We start from the raw sequence: 18559 nt of genomic DNA, 5'->3' as shown, positions 1-18559 counted from the left end.
TTTTTTCAGTCTTGCTCGTAAGGTTTCAGGCTAGTGCTTTTCCAGTCTGGCTGGTAGAAACAGGCATCATTTCCGGGCCTGTGGCTGGCTGCTCGTGCCTCTGATGTTAAGTGGTCCTTCGCAGGTGGTTTCTACATACACACACACACACGCTCGCACGCACGCAAACAAGCACACATGTATACACTGATCAGCACTCTGCCGAAGAGGTCTCTTCTGCCATTCAGAACCCATTCTCACTGCAACTCTGTCTTCTCTGACACCCAGCCAGAGAACTGCAAACTTCTCGAGTCTCGGCCCTGCCCCTCCGACTCAAGGACTTCACCAGCGTCTCCCCAGGTTCCCCGCTTCCTGCTCCACGGCCTGGAGACCCTCGCAATGCCATGAGCAGTCACTGAGATCACCACGTCTGCTTCCCGCCTCCCATTATCTGATCTCCAACGTCTTAAAAACTGCTATTTCGTATACTTTGTCTGGTTATTTGGTTATTTCTGGTAGGAGGGTACATCTGGTGACATTACTTCTGGTTAGTCAGAAAGCCAAAGTCCCCATTCGTGTGATAGAAATGATTGACGCACCTTAAAATAACGCCCCCACCCAGGGAGTGTTTGGGACCACGGTGAACCAGGGAGCACAAATCCCACCTAAACAGGGCAGTAGACACTCAGATCTAGCTGACTTTTGCCACAGTTTAATATAAGCTCTGGATTGCCGAATAGTCCATTTATTTCTAGAGAAGATGGATTTTGTGGCATATTCCTTGATCTTAAAACACCGTGGACCAAACTTAACATGTCTGCAGGCTGGCTCTAGTCTGCCAGCCACCGATTTTGACCTCTGTGTATTACGTCCTCACCTTTACATAGAACTATATAGTTTTATCGTGATAATGGGACATTTCCGCAAGCATAGAAAACGTCTATGTCTGCACACTCCATTATGATGGTCACCAGCTCCATGCGGCTATTGAGCCCTCAGAATGTGGTTAGTGTCTGAGAACCAAACTTTTCATTTAATTTAAATTTAAATAGCCATATGTGCTTAGAGAAAATCCTTAGAATAAGCGTTCTTCAACGACTCTTGCCCTGGGGATAGGAATCACCAAGGCAAATCTCCCTCCCTCCTTTCCTTCCTTCCTTCCTTCCTTCCTTCCTTCCTTCCTTCCTTCCTTCCTCCCTCCCTCCCTCCCTCCCTCCCTTCCTTCCTTCCTTCCTTCCTTCTCCTTCACCCTTCCAGATGAATGAAACCTGAGTCACATTTTCCTTAGCTGACCTAGAGTACAGGTCTCAAACTGGTGGCCCCCAGACCAAATCTAGCTCACTGATATGTTCACTTAGCCTTTCGATGCATTTAAAAATATTTGAGCCAACACTTTAAAATTGAACTACATCACATGAAACCAATATTTCTAGCTACTTTTGGTAAATCGAAAGAGTGGGCATCGTCGGGTCCACACTGGCCGGAGCCCAGCGGCTGTTGCTCCCCGGGGACTGACTTGCGACCCCTCCGCCATCCCCTAAGGCTTCGTGCTGATTACCTCTTTTATCACCATAGTTGTGCTACTGTTTTTCTCATCATGGGGAAATAGTTCTCCAGACTCATATTTTATTCAAAGGTGGTCAAATGAAAGGGAAATCGATGGGGCTCTGTATGTTTCAGCCTGGCCCGTTTTGCATGCTTGTATCGCCGGCCCGGCTCCTGTGAGCACCTGAGTACGTGGGACCTTTACGAGAGGACCGGAAAGCACTCGGCGCAGTGTGCACGCTGCAGCACCCACTGCAGCACCCACGTCAGGCTCCAGAGCTGGGTCACGCCCCGCCTTCTTCTCAACGCAACACCCCTGACAGCCACGCCTACGCAGAAGGCAAAACGATGTCCCTCGCCATCCCTCCCGTGGTCCAGCCCTCTCATTTTACTGAGCGCAAAACCGAAGTCCAGAGAACTTAAGCAATCACTGAATGGACGATGTCATTATGAAACTTGGGGTCTCTCGATGCTGGTGCTGTTTTTACGGGCCCACGTTACCCAGCTGGGGAGAGAGGAGATGGAATCAGGCTTGTCTTTGGCAAGAGCAGCCAACGTGCCAATGGGCTGGATCTGTCGCTTTCTTTTCCTGACTCGTCATGCAAAATTCTCTTCCCCACACCAGGCTCTTGCTTTTAGCCTTCCTGCTTGCTTTCCTGTTCCAAACCCACAGTGATGGATAACTGACTCGGCTTCCCCTGCACTACAGCCCGTTCCAGCCTCTGTTCCTCAAACCACCCAAGGAATCGGGGGGTGGGGGGGTGGGCATACTTACGGCACCCGGAGCTTAGGGAACTTCTGGATGTCGTTTTCCGTCAGGTTCTAAAATGGAAACACCAGCAGGTTACAACCCACAGCAAGGGCTCGGGGCCAGGTGAGTTGAGTGAGGTGTGGGGCGATAGGGAGCGCTGGGGACTGCGGCTTACGGAGGCGGACACCCCACGCCCCCGCTCGAAGTGGGCAGCTTCTAGATGTCGCATAAAAGCCTGTGTACCTGGTGTTGGTGGATGTGCTTTTCCAAAGGGATTTCCAGAATCTGGGTTTTATGTGAAATTTCTTGATTTCTATATAGTCACAAATAATTTTAACTTAAACGCTACAAGAGCTAAATTATAGGATCAAATAGAATTTGTTTGGGGGACTAAATCTGACGTGTTGAGACCCCTTCCCTAGACTTCAGGGGCCCTCTCAATCTCCGTATGAGCTTAGCGGCTGGGAGACTCCAGTCTGGAAAAGGAATCAGTCCTTATACTACCATCATGCCCCAAAAGCCTCTTCCACCAGGCTGATTGGTAGAATTCTCTAGATTTGGGGATGCAATAAAGAGGCTTTCCTGAGGAAACCGAGGGTGGAAAGAAGAAAGAAATCATATTTGTAAAGAGATGACTTAAGGCCTTTGCCTAATTGCACCCCGATTAAGCCTCACATCAACCCCGTGATGTAGGAACTATCAGCATCCCCATTGCATAGATGAGGAAGCCGAGGCTCGGCTCACTCAGGGAATTTCAGCTTATAGGTGACGGAGCTGGGGCTGGGACCTGCTCTGTGCACATAGGGTCAATTTTCTTCCTGCAAGATCCCTTCTCCTTTCCTTCTAGGGTCCTAGTGCCCTATGTTGGAGGGGAAGAGGGTAGAAAGGGTAAGAGAAGGTGGCTTGAAGGGAGGAGGAAAGGCAGGGATGCCAATACTGGAGACAGAAAAGACACTGGACACACTTTCTACAGAATCAATGCTGAGACCAAGAAGGGCTCCATCAACATTCTAAGTCCAGAGTCAGGCTGGTTAGGGCAAGAGCTCTGGAGTCAGACAAGCTAGGTTCAAATCTTGGTCCATCCACTTTGCAGGTGTCTGATTTAGGGCATAAACTTAGTCTCTCTGAGCCTCAGTTTCCTTATCTGTAAAATGGGAATTATTTTCGTAATAATGGCCAGCTTTCTGGGCTCTTGAGGATTGAATGAGATGTTGTATATCCTAAGCTTGACACATGGTATATGAGCGAGAAATGGTGGAGTGAGATGAGTAATTCTACCCCCTGGGGAGGGAGCAGCTGGGGTCTCGTTGGCTCTCAGAGGTTAGTGTCTTTGCTTCATCTCCCCTCTGGACTGGGAGCTGCTTGGTGAGTTGTTTGCTGCCCACTAGGAAGAGCTGGGCACATTTCCCTTTGAGCCCAGCTGCCACAGGGGCTGGGCCGCCTCAGCAATGTGCTGGGTGGACTCATCGGCTCCAGCTCTTAGGGGCAGTGAGTGACCCAGCCCCATCATCAGACCCTGTGGCAGGGTTGAGACAGGAGTCTTCCAAGAGTCATGAGAAAATCAGGCTTTTGTTCAAGCCTCTTTTCTTCTTTTTCTTCTTCCCCTTCCCCTTCCTCTTCTCTTCTTCCTCTCCTTCTTTCTCCTCCTCCTCCCCTCTTCCCTCTCCCCCTCTCCCTCCCTCTCCCTCTCCTCTCCCTCTTCAACATCATGGAGCAGTAGCACCTCCTCCTTCCAGAACCACCCCGTCTCAGGGTGTATTAAGATTCATGCTCAGAGTGCGGCATGATGAGTGAAAGGCTTCCTGGGAGCTCCAGAGGGGCTGAGTACTGCTGAGTATTGGGTGGCTGGCTGCCACCTTCTGTTTTGCTGAGTTGGGGACATAAGCTAAGGGAATTTCAGGAAGAAAGCAAAGGAGAAGGTGGACGTGAGCATGAATGGAGACACGCAATGGCAGGATGTTAGAGAAGAGGGACAGGAACTGCGAGGAAGGATGACAGATGCGTAAGCAGGATTTGGGGAGTTTTGCTATGTGATGTAACCCCTCCTCCACCTCCTTCAAACACCTTCGGCAAAGTCTGGGCTCCTTATATGATGACTTAGAGTTAGACTTGAGGCTTTGTGCAGGTATGATCATATGCCAAGTGTGTCCTCAAGAGGGGTACAAGAGAGAGGCCTGGAGAGGCCACGTGGCAGACACTGGGCTTGTCTACGCAATGTCCACTCTCTCTGTTATGACAGGGCTTGGATTTTGTTCAGAGCAGCAAACGTGCTCTGTTCAAAACATATCACACCCTAGACATTGTTGCACATGGCTAAGGTCACAGGACCCAGTACGGCCAGTGAGAAATAACCCGACATCTGTTGAATTGAGCTTCTGGAAGTTATTGCTTTCCTGAGAACAAGGGGAAGATGCATTCCCGAGGCACTTTTGTACCTTTTACTCTTTGCCAGTGTCCCTTCCTCTTACCTGGAATGAAGATGAGATGCCTGGAGATGGAGTAGCCATCTTGTAGCCATTAGGACAGAAGCCACAGGCTCTCCCCAGAGGCTAGAAGGCGCCTGGGTTCTCGATGACTTTCTTTAGCAGCTCACCAGCCCTGAGCGCCCACCTCTACATTTCTTATCGCTCGAGAAAGATAAACCCCGATTTGGCTAAACCACTGTGGTTAGGTTTCTGTTACAGGCAGCCTCATGCCTTCTCAACTGATACAGTTTCCAGGCATATTTTCTTCAACTTTCTGAAAGCGTAGCACCCCCATTACCCACGAGACAAGGTCCCACCCTTCTCATGAAAACAAAATGGCAGCAAAAGAGATTCAAGGGACCTGCTAGCTCCTGCGCTGAAGAAGAAAGGAAGGGAGGAAGGGAAGGAAGGAAGGGGAAATGATAAGGGCCTTTCGCTCCTGTCTTCAATAGCAGAATGGCCCTAAATGTCATAGAGCTAGAGAGAGCGGCAGATAAGAAATTGTACCCGGAGCACCTGGGGTGGAAGGTGGTTTCTAACAGAAGCTGCTTTTAAATACTCTAGCTGCTGGGGCAGGCACGGGGTTCCACTCCTGCTCTCCTGGCTCTTGGCGCCCCTCTTTTCACTTCCCCGTTCATACAATGAGCAGGATCTGTAGAGTTCTCCAAGGGCCTGCCAGGGCCCACATATTAGGGGAGAGGAGACAAAGCTGCTCGAATACCATCTCTCAACGAAGGAAACAGCCGTGTCCTAACAGGCCTGAGGCTCACAGGGCTGGAAGGGACTGTCACCCACTATCACCCAGGCCAATGTGCTCAGTCAGTAGATGAGGGAGTAAGGGGAGACTCAGGGCAAGGTGGCTCAGGGCATCAGGGAACAACCATGACCATCCTCAAAGGTGTCTTACCCCCTTTTCACTTGGCCCCGAGAAGTCTCTGTTCTCAGTGTTAAATGCACCAGAACAAAACATTCAGGTTTAGCAGTAATTTGCAAGAACAACACAAAGCCCTAGGGATGCTATCGGCTCAGGGCTCAATATGAAGAAATAGCATTGTTAAAACCTCACGCAGCGTTAGATTCAATTAAATGTGTGCTTTAGTCCAATTACCAGGTGTGTGACTCAGAACAAACCATGTCACAGTGTGTCCATTATTCTCCAATTACCTTCCCGAATGCACTTTTCTGCTCTAAAAGAAGCTTCCAGAAGACAGAATCCACATCTGAATCATCTCTCTATTCCCAGCACGTGGCATGGTCTTGTGTGTATGGAGCAGGAGCTCAGCAAAACACTTGTCAAGTGAGTGGATAGGGGAACGAATGAGTGATTTAGGTGGAATAATGAATACCACCCCAAACAGGGCAGCAACTATGGGTGGTAGTGAGTTCATCATCGCTGAAGGGATTCAAGCACATGTTGGTGGCAGGGACGCAGTAGAGGAGATGGATGAGTGTGCTGGGTGGAGAGCTAGAGCACGTGACCTCTCCGACCCCGAAGTCCCTCACTGCTGCTGGCTGGGCCATGCAGGGCAACCTGGCTTCGCTCGCCCTCCTCATTCTGATCCAAATCAGAACCATCTACCTCATGAGACCTTTGAAGGCTTGTTCCCATTTCTTCTTTAAAGGATGAAGAAATGTGCCCAGAAGGAATATATCTGTGTAGTCAGGGTCTCTCTTACCCAGTGGCAAAGGTGTCGTTTCCAGGGAAACACTCTTTACTCCACGAGTCTGTACCCCAGAATGAGAGATGGGGAAAAAGAATCTTCTGTCCTCCATATGATCCTTTTTTCCCTCTTGGGCTTCTCAAAGCATGGACGGTACTTGAATGAATTTTCAAGCATGTGTGTGTGTGCGTGTGCGTGTGTGCGCGCACGCATGCACACACATGTTAATTATACTGGGATTTCTTCTTTATACTTTGACTTTGGAACACACCTTGGTATCAGTGAAAGATCTGGGAGGTGTTTTAAAAAGAAGGATCCTGAGAGGTGATGAGAGAGGGTTTCCTACGAAACCTCTGAAGAAGGCAAAGGGTCGTGTGGGGATCCTGCAAACAGGCTTTGACCCTGGGCATCCTTAGGGACAAGGTAGACCAGTTGACCCTGCAACCATCAATTAAAAAAGTTCAGAACAGTTTTGATCTCAATGCATCAGACTGGCCAGTACTTACCAAAAACCGGGGTCCATCAATGTGATACTTTTTCACGGCCTTTTCACAGTCCCTGAAGTTGAGCTGTGAAGAGAGGAAGGTGCTGTCACTGCAGGCAGGCTCACGCCATTGGTTCCCCTTCCTTGCACGGCCCAGAAGCCTAGCAATTTGCGGTACTTGTGGCTAGCCAGACTCCCCCTCCCTCCCCTGTCTAGCAGAGGGGCCTGTCCCCACCTCAGCCCTGCTTTCACTAACCCCTTGGGACTCTCCAAAATGGAGAAATTGCCGAGGTCCAAGGCTTCGGGGCCAACCTCTACAGAAAGAGAGAGTGTCCTTATAGCTATAAAGGGTTAATATGCTCTTCAGGCAAGTAACAAGGAGCTAAAAGAAGAGAATTGTCTCCTCGCCCGAAGACAACCTCGGTGAACATGGCTGTACGTTTCCTTCAGCATTTTTTTCTAAGCATATTTTTAAACATAATTGAGGTGATAATTTATATTCGATCTTGTTATCCTGACTTTTCTCTTAAAATTACTTTGAAATGAGACTGTAAGCACTGCCTCGTGTTATCGCAAATTTATTTTAAACATTAGTTTAATTACTCCCTTATTGCTGAACATGTCGGTTTTTACTAAGCTGCTGCTCCAATAACGATAACAGCAACTGCTGGTGATTATCAAACACTTGCTCGATGGCAGACACTGTTCTAGGTATTTAAACCCGTCTTAAGTCATTTAATCCTGACGTTTTTCAGATGGAGAGTCAAAAGCACAGAGAGTCAAGTCACTTGCATGAGGTTCCGTGGGTAGTGGACGACAGAGGTGACAATCGGGCTTCAGACAAAGCTTTAATGTGTCTGTAAGGAATGTCCCCTTAGTTGTGAATAGCATTATAACTTACATCCAGTGAGTAAAGTGGACAAGTTTAAAAGCAGCTTAATACACTATTCAGATCAAAACGTGAGACATGTGGACATTCTTTTGCATCCAGTTTTATTTCCTTCTACTTAAGATAAATTAGTTAAGTTAGAGTCTCAGAATCGAGTTAGAGGGTTAACAGGAAGGATGATTTTTAGAGTCTTGGTTGCTTTCCCAACGAGTCACATTAATAGACATTCCTACCAGGTGCTTCTTTGCCTTATCCTCAGTAACATAAGCATTTGTGTTGGAAATAGTTCTACAGATGATGTTTGGGGCTGGCGTATTTAAGGCTAAATGTGTGTGCTTCAGAATCCCAGGTTCTCCTCACAAGTGTGAGTCTCACAGTTTGTGGCAACTGTCTTTGGGTACAAATTTCAAATCATGGCCTTTTCTAATGGCCAACAAGACTAAGAAGTAACTACAATGGTTGCAGGCTCTTGGCTTGAAAGGGTAGGATGAATATTAGACAGCTCAGAAAAGGCCAACTTAGAGGTCAATGTGGAAAGCAAGCAGTATCTGAGAAGCCCCGAGCCTCCCTCTTAATTCCATGCCATGAGCTGTAAGTGGTATTTGGAACAGTCGACTGCCCTTCATACATCAAGTTTGCTCTCATCATTATCAGCAGAATCTGATTTGTCAGTGTGCTGACTTCAACTCTAGATAGGCAGATGGCACGGCAGTCTGAGGCCTGCCTGGAAGTTTGATCCGATCCAGTAATATCTGGGCCTGGGGGCTAGAATCTATATTTTTGGCAAATACATGTGTGGTTGGCCCTGGCCTAGAGCACGCACCTGATGTTGTAGATGGACAGCCGAGACCCAGAGAGGGGAAGGGACTGGCCCAGAGTCACGCAGTGGATTCCCCCGACCCCCAGCTGAATATCTCACCGGGGTTATTTCCTTTAATTCCCCCAACAATCCCACGAGGTGAATTAGTTACTATTAGTATCTCTGTTTTACTGATGAGGCGGCTGAGGCACAGGGAGAACAAGTACCTAAGAGGAGGTAACCAAGCCAGCAGGTGGCAGAGCCAGGATTCAAACGAAGGTGTGTCTAACTCTGGAGCTGACAGGGGTGTTGTCTCCGAGGGGGGCCTGACACTACCACGTCATTGCCAGGACGCCCTTTAGACAGACGTCCAAGGGACTCCATGGTCATTCACTTGGTACTTTCTCTCTAGCAAACTGAGATGCTCAGGATCTGAAGGTGTCTGAGTCTCTGGAGGCTGGGACTTCCCAGATCGCAGATGCCCCCAGTCTCCTTGTTCCTGTCTTCATTCCTTTTATGCTGGGATGGGGAACCTGTCCTGAGCCTGCAAACTTGTCTCAGAGTCTGAGATTTCCAAGAAGAAAGCTCCGCCCGCCCCCCGCCAGCTCAGGCAAAGATGCCCTCCCTGCACGGTCCCTGGCCTGTAGTCCATCTCCCTGTGCGGAAGGGGACTTTTCCCATGGATTCTTCTGTTTCTGGACTGCATTGTGCTCTTCTCTGTCTCACACTGGAGCTGGAACCTATCTGTGCCTCTCGGCCTGTTCCCTGGTGACCCTTCCTAATTCTCAATGCTTCTCTCCTTTCTTTAACGAGCTAACATGTCACTTTATAGCATCTTGGCAAATTTCACCTTGGGGCTCTAGTTTATTTGACCTACATTAAGGAAAGTATTTAGAAACATCCCTTCAAAAGCCAGTCATCTCACGATCTTTGCACCCGCAACACCAAAACCTAAGTTTATTATAAATTTTTAGAGAGGAAAGGCACAGAAATGAGATGCACAAAAAGCAGTAAATAACAGGGTTTCTGGGCTGTCCCTCTCTCATGCCACACTCAAGTCAACATTTTCATACTTTTCTTCTTTAGGTTGGAGAAGACCAGTTGTGACAGTAAATACCTTGGTACCATATAGACCCCAGGGTTGGCTATGTGTCCTGAGAAGCCTGTTCTACCTCCAGAAAAAAAAGTGGAAAATTGACTTAGTTGATCTCTAAGGTCTCGACTTTAAAGTCTCACCTTTATGGCAGTCTAATTTCAACCAAATTTCATGCCAGCCTCCAGGGATGGCGGTGTGAGGTCAAGTGCCCCTCATAAGATACCATATCCCTTGTACAGGGACACAGGGACCCTAACTGAATCATGTGGCTTGAGATCTACCCAAGCAGATATATGACCTGTGGTCCCAGCACCAGATGACCAAACACAGGGCCACTTGAGCATCTCCATGTCCAAGGCTGGACGGCAGAACAGCAACATTCTGGTTTCCGTCTGCCACAGGCTTGGTCTCTAACCCTGCCTGGCCAAGCTTCTCCCTCCATAGGGGCCTCAGTTTCCCTAGCTGCAGCCTGGGCTCATATCAGTTTGCTGACCTGCCTCACGAGACACTCATAAAGCTCCAGTGAGACTCTGTCCCGCATAAGGGCTTGAGCCTCTCTTTCAGGGTCATGAGCAATGACCGCCTAGCCGCCACCTCCAGCATAGCTCCTCATAGCCTTCTGCTGCCCCCAGGACTCCTTCTCTCCCTTTCTAGTAAGTAGATCTCGTTAGTGGTGACAGTAGTTCTGCATCTTGGAGCGTGGACTGTGAGAGCAGACAAGCGTGACTGGAACCCTGCCTCTGTCACACGTCATCCCTGGGGCTTTGGGCCACTTAACCTCCTTGAGTTTATTTTGCAATGGAGCCAAGGGGACAGTGCCTGGAGAGCACAAATTCCAGCTCTAGCACATAGTAGGTGCACATTAATTCGAGGGCCTCCCTTCTCTCCAGATCTCATGGCCAGGAACCCTCAGTGGTGTAGCATATCTACACAGAGCTCACTCAACTGGTGAGGCTACCACAAGTTCAGAGTCCGCCTGCCATGTACTTCACCTCTCGTGTTCCCCAGGACTCCATCTTCAAGCCTCCCACCAAGGATGCTGCCGGCCCCACCGCCAAAAAAAATGCAAGGCTCACCTTCTTGAAATAGTCTGCAAGGGTGTCGGGGTCCCAGGTCAGGACCTCTGAGCGGAACGGCACGTTCTTCAATGCCATGGCTGCTCTCCCGAGAGGAAGCTCACAAGCCGAGCATGGGTGCTGCACCCATGAACAGAGAACCACAAATCCAGAGCGCGGAGGTGTCCTTGGCTCTTCCAACCCCCAGGCACCCTCTGGAACAACCTCGTTGGAGCAAACGTCTTTTCTGCTGTGACCAGATCCCAGAAAGAAACGGCTTCCTCTACGAACAAATATGGTCTCTTCTCAGAAAACGACTCAGCAAGTTTCCTTTACCACTTCCTCTGCTGGGCTCTAAATAAGTAAACAAGGAAGCCCAGTTCTGAGTGCTGGAGAGACAGAGAGAGTGACAGGGTTGGTAAGTCCCCACTGGTCCCGGCCACCCCAGCACAGTGGGAGGGGCAATGAAAGGGACTTAGACTCCAACGTGAGTCCAGGTACGTCGCTATAAAACTCCTGGCTCCCATCCGTATGTTTATGCCACATTCCTGCACGCATTGGGTCGTGGCAGATGAAAATCTATTTTGACAGTTGACCTAAAACACAATCTCTTACAACAGTGAGTTGCCAGAGGAGGAAGCGTGGCCTTTTCATGCTTTTCCCTCTCTCAAAAGGCTAAAGCTGAGAGAGAGATTCTTTTAGCTGCTTCTCCGAGTTACTAGGGGGAGGGTTCCCCCTGAGCGAGCGAGCCAGGCACCCAGGGCTGAGGAAGGGGCCACACTGGGCAGACCTTGGCTTCCGACATGACTGTTTGCATGCTGTGCGCAACCTCTCCCAAGGACTTAGGATCTAGGAATCTCAGTTTCCACATCTGTTAAATAGGAAAACAGAGGAATTGCTTCGTATGCGCATAAAACTTGGATCCATCAAACTAGACAAACTTAAAGAAAAAAATTAAAAGGAAAAAGTAATGATCGCTCTCGATGCTGTCGTATAGTCTGTTCACTGTCATTTCTACCGCATATTTTACTCAAAAAGCACATTTCCTGGCATGGCCTTGAGACGGGAGATGGAAATCATTTGTTTCCTCAGTCAGTCTCAGACTCTGTGTTCTCGTAGCCTGAGCACCTTGTCAGCCAAGGGCAAGTCCAGTGTCTAAAAGCAAATGCATTTATACAACGTCGAAGCCTCTGAAGACAAGTCTGAGGCTTCGTTTAGTCCTTTGCGCGCACACTCAGGGGGCCATCGGGTCCAGGGCGAAGAACCCAGCACTGCTGTACATGCTGAGAAGACACTGTGTTGTTGTCCTGAAGCTTTTCCAAGAGTGGCACTGGCCATGTCCCGGTTCCGTCGAGTGCACTATCGACAGAGCCCGGCGGCCCCTGCCAGGCACCAGCCTCACCAGGTCGTCGTGCATTTCAGTGAGATGGGTTTCATCCTAGGCATGGCAGCGTGATAAAAGTGGCCTATAAACTTGAGCTGGTGTCTTCCTCACCTCCCAAGGGGCTGGAGCATCAGTTGAAAGCAGCCTGGGCTGAGCGCTTCTCACAGGGCCTGGATCTAAGGGCTCTCATTAACCGGGCCTGCTCTTCAAAGGCCCCACCGCTGCTGGGAGAGGTCACTTAGCTTTTCAAATCACCAGAAGAGCAGAAAACAAAAGCTATATGGAAAGAGAGGGAGAGAGAAATGGCTTCCAGGTAGAGCAATCCAAGAAGATGCCATGGAATTAGTTGGATTTTAGCAAAGGGAAGATACAGTAGAGGAAGTGTGTGTGTGTGTGTGTCTGTGTTTTTGTGTGTATGTGTGTTTTGGGGTGTATGTCATTAGCAAATAAAATACACCACATCTGTGGAAAGAAACATTCAAGATCATCATTAAAAGTAGAGACAATTTTTTCATTGACATTTATTCCCACACAACAGAATAAAAATCTACAGAAAAGCAGAACTTAGAATTAAGGTGTAGCTAAATATTAGGCTTTGGGAGAAGAATTATCCACTGAATGTGGCTAAGATGGCCAGTGCACAGAGCCTGTTAGGAATAGAGATGCAGTCGTCAAGAAACCTAGTGACAGTGACGATGATGGTGACAATCATCGCCTATGTGACATGTGGCCCTGCCAGGGACGAGCTAAAGGACTTTGCACTAATTATTTTATTTAATTGTTGGTACCATTATGACTCCTGCTTTACCAAAAGGAAAACCGAGGGTCAGAGGTGACGCTCCGCACCCTCATGCGCTGGGCATGTAGGTTGTGCAGTGGGTCTCAGCCGGGACCCTCTCTCAGTTCAGAGCCCCTGTCCTTTACCTCTCTGCCACCCCAGGCTCCGAGGTGTTCTATAAATGGCCCAAGCTGGGGTAGACATTCAGCCCCAGCTCTGTCTCCGGAGCCTGTGTGATCTTCCATGCTGTCAGTCTGCCTTCCACGAAGAGCAGGTAGGGATGTCAATCTGGACAAGTTCGGAAGATACAGCCCTTTCTGCGAGGCAGGCCTTTGGTGTCCGCCACCCCCCAGGACCACGGCCCTCCTCGGGAAAGGCAGCTGAGCAGGCGAGAGCAGGTGACGCAAGGGGAAGTGGGTTGCTTCAGACCTGGAGCCTTTCCTCTTCCCCGATTCTCGATGGTTTCCCAACAGTAATGAGTTTCACATCTCCCGTCTGTGTCTGCAGGGCTCCAGAGGCACCAGGAGGCAGGGCCAGTCAGCCCTGGGGAAGAATGGGTCAGGACTCCAGGAGGACCAGGGTGACCCTGTGCAGGGCAGCTCATGGGCTCAGCCTCAGGTTCCGTATCTGTTTGACGGGCAATGACGATAGCAGCTGTTGGGCGCAGCCAGAGCAGATGGGATGCTGCAGTGATTACAGTCAGTGATGGAGGCCGAGTCACGTGCGTCCTCTGAAGAGCACTGGTCTTGGCTTCGAGCACAGAGCAGACGGAGAGAGGAGCAGGTACGGCACGGTGATGGAAAGCCGGGGCCTGGGCGAGACCCTCTCCCATTTCTCTGTCTCCCTGCTGGGTGGAGAATCCCAGGACTCAGGAAGGAGCACATTGAGAAGTTAGCAGAGGCCTTCTTAGGCCGTGTCTTCTCTATGTCAAGGTTAGAAAGGGGTCGAATAGTCTCTGACCAAAGTAAGAACGGCATCGTGTGAATACACAGGAATGGGGACATGAACGCGCGTCCAACAGAGCTGTGCACAAAAAAAAAAAAAAACCCACTTCCATAGAGTGATACGTCAGCTTTTTCAATCTTAGGGACAACAGGTAGATGTAGGAGCAGCATGCTGCGCCCCCGAGGGGGATCTCCGTGATGTCCTCCCTGCCCCACTCCACCCCTTGCGGATTTGAAACTCCCCTCTTTCTCGCCAACCCACGGCAGAATAACTACCTTCTTCACAGCTAATTTTAGGGGAGAAAACATAAGCGGCTCATTAAAAGAGGCTGGAGAGTCTCAGTCTCTGTGTGCGCGGGCGGGGGAAGCCGTCGTGTAGGCACCAGGGGAATGGAAGGCAGGGACTTCGGAGGGAGAATGTGTCGAGCCCCTTAGGAGAGGCGCCTAAGAAGTTAGAAGGCGGGCGGGAGGATGCGCTAGTTCGGATTTAAGAGGGTGTTTGCCGGGGAAAGGAGAAGAGTGGCGGCAGGTGGCCCAGCGAGGCAGCCGACCCAGGACGGCGCAGGCAACGGAGAGAGGACGCGCTCGCGTGCGCCCGTCCCTGCCGCCTCGCCTCGTGCGTGCCCGTCCCCGCCTCGCGTGCGTCCATGCCCACCCCGCCTCCCCAGCTCTTCCCGGCTCGACGTGTCACCTGAGGCTGGGGCGGATCGCTGTTGGGACTTTCGCCAGGGACCGTGTGGGTTTGCCTGCGGAGGGAAGGAGAACGGGGGCTGTCAGTTTCACACGCAGGGGACCGTTCTGAGTTCCGCATACCCGACGCACCTGACGGCAGGGCACCCAACGCACAGAACATGACGACTTTGCTTGGGAACGGGGGGGGGGGGGGGGGGGGGCGCCAGTGGGGACAGGCCCGGGATACGCATCTCTGGATGAGCAGGAGCCCTCTGCAGCAGCGCGCACCTGCAGCCCGTGGGGCAACATGGTCCTGACGGCCACCAAGACTGTCCTCCCACCGCAGCCCGCTCCTCCCCCACCCCGGGGCTCGATGTGCGTGAGGAAAACATGAAGCAGCTGCCCCATGTCAGGCAGCGAGGAGCAATAGTTTCCACTTCCTCAGAGCTGACAATTTTCTTCTTTTCAGAAAATACGCATTTTTTTTTCATCCTCTCTCTTTGTCTCTCCTTCTCTGCTATTTGAGCTGAGGTACCTCAGACATTCAAAGGTGGGTGGGAGGAAGTGCTTATTTGGACTTCCTGTCAAGCCTCCCTACCTTGCCTGCCCTATTTTTGACTTGGGCAGCCTATCCCCAGACGGCTCTGCTCAAGGGGAAACTCCCCGATTGCCCGGAAGGGTGGGTGAGGTGCGGACAGAGGGCAGGCGAGGGGAAGATGGGCTCCTCAGCTTGAGAGAAGAGGAAAATCGTCCCCCTCTTCCTCTGGCAGCTGGAGAGGGGCAGAGTGGGGGAAGGCAAGGAAGGCAAACACAGTTTTACCTGCAGCCCGGCAAAGGCGACTGCGGCCTCCTCCAGCCGCATCTGCAAGGAAGGGCTGTGGGCCCCGGAAGCGTGTGTGTGCCCCCACGGCGAAGCGGAGATGTGACCAGCAAGCCAGGCATCCCTTTATAGCTCTCAGGTCCTTTGATGCTCACAAAAGCCCTGTGAGTAGACGGCAATGCTCCCATTTCACAGATGCCGAGAGATCGCAAGTTCCCACAGCCAGCGGATAGGGAGCAGAAAAGCCAACTCAGGGCTGGGTGGCTTTCCATCTGCTCTGCTTTTGTGACTTGTTCTGTCTTGGCAGGTCACCTAGCTGATGACTTCCGGTCTGGACTTCCCTGCCTCACCTGTGGCCTTGGTGCTGGTGGTCTCCTCACTATTTGTGGAGCCCCCGACTTGGCTGCATGACCTGCCTTAAATATACCGGTTGCCCTGCCCACCCATTTATAACTGACCTTGCAGACTTTGGACCCAGACAGACTGTATCTTTCAATCCACTGTCCTGGGAGGGGCACCTGCTCGTGTATGAGTGTCGGAGCTTTGCCGGGAGCATGGAGCTGGCGGTGTGGACAGGGAACAGAGACCATGAGTCCCTTAGAAGGAGCCTGGTAGAGGTTTGGGGAGAAGACGATGCATCTAAAAAAAACAGAGTTTGTCTGTCCGATACTTCCAGGAGAACTCGGGGGTTGGGGGCAAAGAAATTCTAGGCACTTACATGTTTATATCCGATGAGCCTTCTGACTGCTCTTTGCGAAAGGGTGGTGAAGGCATACATACCCGTTTACAGACTGCGGAGAAAGTCCTGGGGAAGAACACAGGCTTGTCCAGAGCCTCACAGATAATCAGAGGTAGAAGGTGCGGTTTGAAAACAGACCTGTCTGATGCGAAGACTCTTTCCACTGTGAGAAGCATTTTCTAGGGATAGAAATTGTACTAGGTGAGTGATCGGTATTTACCCAGAACACTATGCCTGTATTTATTGGGCTAGGAATCAAAGGATATTTTGCCTTTGAGTTTTCCTAAAATAACGATTCTCGGTCTGCATATATTTTCCTCTAATTCAAAAAGAAAAAATAAAAATAAAAAAACAGGCTTAGCGATTCTAATGCAGGCTCTCTGAGTTGAGTCCCTAGAATACACCCTGCAAGTAGGGGGATACCCGCTTGGGGATGTCAGCTCAGCTGGGTCAGGCTGAGTGGGGAGGGGAAGTGGGGGTAGGAGAAGAAAAAAGTAAGGCAGGAAAATGACAGCCCAGCTCAGGGCCCTGACGAAACCCAAAACCTGTGTGGCTCTGCTGTGGAGACCCCTGGAGGTGTCCGGCTTCTTTGCGCTCCAGTCTGCCTCTGAAAACTGTCCTTTGGAATAAGGCAGTGCCCCAGGATCCTTCCAACGAGTTACCTTATTGAGTTCTGTTGCTTGCAACTGGTCTTAGTCTGTTTGAGCAGCTATAACCAAACATCGCAGACTGGGTAGCTGGTAACAATGGACATTTATTTCTCACAGTGCTAGGAGCTGGAAGCGTTTGATCAAGGCGCCGGCGTGCTCGTGGTCTGGGGATCTTCTATGCTATCAGCCAAACTGGGACTTTCTGAAAGCGGAAGGGGTCATATTAGTGACACCAGGACAGCAAGCAGGCAGAGGCCAGGGCAGATGGGAACGTCCAGGCACCTTGTCACAGAGCTGTCGCTGTCCTGGCAAATGGTGACTCTGTTTTCGTTTAGCAAGAAATCAGAATCCCATTTGCCACAGGCAGGAGCCCACTTGTTTCAAGCATGTGGCCATGAGCCCAATGGCTGCTAATTCTCAGATGTTCGATGGGCTCCTCGGAGCACTGCCTTATCCTGCCCTTACCAGAACTGTAGCGTCTGCCTTATCTTTAAATCAGGGAGCTTATACGGGTCCTCAGCTCTAAATTTAATGTCCAAAAAGCCAACAGGTTCTCATGACAAGCTTGCCCCCTTCTTCCCCCACCCCTACCATCGTTCCTTGTTATCTGTTATAGAGTTTCAGGCTCTCCTGCAAGCGTCTTGTACGCTCAGACTGCCAGGGTTGTGGTTTAGGAAGCCAGCCCTGGGCAACATCAAGGCCAGAATTCCCCTGAGCCATGGCATCCCCTGAGAGACGGCCTCTGTTCCTGTTTCAGCGGCTTCCCGTGTGAACCTGGGAACTCAGAGGGAACTCAGACTCAAGTCCATTCTGCAGACCTGCCAGAATGATCCTTCGGGTCCACTCGAACCCTTCCAATGCTTGAAACCACAGAGAACTCTCTCTAAAGACAGAACCTACAGGAGTCGAGACTCAGACTCTGGAGTGAGAATAACACGTCCGAATTTCAACTCCGTTCTACTCCAGCTGTGTGACCCTGGGCAACTCACTTCACTTCCCTGTGCCACCGTTTCCAGCGGGAGACGGGCAAGGTTAAATAACAGCCTCGACCTCATGGGGTGGACATGAGGATTCAATGAAATAAAATGGCAAACACGAAGTGCAGTCCCTGGCACACCGCTGATGGCGGCCCTTGCTGGCATTGTGAACATACCCGACTCAGGGACCAGCCCAGAGGGACAGTTAGCGCTCCTTTGCTGCGGGTTCCCCACACCTAGCTCCCCTTTCCCCAATCACATGCGGATGGGGATCAATTGCGTATTACAGTAGTGTACTCTGTAACATTTCCGATGTAGACAGACGGCAGAGCGGTAGAGTTGAGCTTTCCTAGGATTAAGAAAAGGTGCTGCAGGCTCTTAGGCTGATAACTGCGGAGGGCAAGTGAGTCAGGCAGGCAAGCCTGGGGGGAAAGACAATAATCCAATTCGATGACGAATGGCAACTTGCTCAGGGCATTAGGAAGTAATCAGGAGGGGTGGGGACTGGGGAGAACAGGAAACAGCTCAGTTCAAGCTGATTGTTGTTATATTATAATGAGGCCTCCAAGTGCCAGGGTGGGGTCCAGTGTTGCCAGATCTTTGCTTAAGAGTAGCTAGAAAGCCAGATTTTATTTATGTATTTATTTATTTTCTTAAAAAAGAGGAAATGGAGTCAACGTCCTAGAATCCAAATATGTTCGGTTACCCGGCAAAGGGGAATTAAAGCTGCTAACACGCTGGCCTTAAACTAGGGAGGTTGCCCTGGAACATCTGGGTAGGCCCAAGGTAATCACAAGGGTCCTTAAAAATGTGTGAGAGGGACAGAAGGAGAGTCAGTGGGAAAAGCAAAGATGGAAGAAAGGCTCGGGAA

The 18559-nt window shown here is 50.5% G+C and overlaps 2 protein-coding genes across 8 annotated transcripts in view; both read right to left on the bottom strand.

Moving 5' to 3' along the window:
- The window catches only part of LCP2 (lymphocyte cytosolic protein 2), a 41269-nt gene extending 30113 nt beyond the window's left edge, over positions 1 to 11156 (bottom strand). For 2 of the 7 annotated variants that reach the window (XR_004952021.1, XM_036224596.1), the window contains exons 1-3: positions 10746 to 11156; positions 6908 to 6970; positions 2300 to 2346 (exon numbers count right to left, since the gene is read on the bottom strand). Coding sequence is in view for 6 of the 7 variants with exons in the window: in XM_036224596.1 (XP_036080489.1) it covers positions 2300 to 2346; positions 6908 to 6970; positions 10746 to 10823 (188 nt within the window). In the remaining variant the exon portion in view is untranslated. The remainder of the gene's footprint in view (positions 1 to 2299; positions 2347 to 6907; positions 6971 to 10745) is intronic. The other 5 variants (XM_036224586.1, XM_036224587.1, XM_036224588.1 and 2 more) reach the window with 5 other exon arrangements.
- A 1479-nt stretch (positions 11157 to 12635) lies between these two features.
- On the bottom strand, positions 12636 to 15887 carry LOC118605568. The gene is made up of 4 exons (XM_036225131.1): positions 15781 to 15887; positions 15323 to 15484; positions 14522 to 14576; positions 12636 to 13733 (listed from the first exon to the last, which is right to left on the bottom strand). Exons 1-4 carry the CDS (start codon positions 15876 to 15878, stop codon positions 13170 to 13172), a joined length of 879 nt encoding a protein of 292 aa, XP_036081024.1. The 5' UTR covers positions 15879 to 15887; the 3' UTR covers positions 12636 to 13169.
- Between the last annotated feature and the right edge of the window lie 2672 nt (positions 15888 to 18559).

This window comes from Rousettus aegyptiacus, unplaced genomic scaffold, assembly GCF_014176215.1.
Source record: "Rousettus aegyptiacus isolate mRouAeg1 unplaced genomic scaffold, mRouAeg1.p scaffold_m13_p_7, whole genome shotgun sequence".
Taxonomy (NCBI): domain Eukaryota; kingdom Metazoa; phylum Chordata; class Mammalia; order Chiroptera; family Pteropodidae; genus Rousettus; species Rousettus aegyptiacus.
The sequence above is the reverse complement of the archived record's forward strand: the minus strand, read 5'-3'. Positions and strand labels throughout refer to the sequence as shown.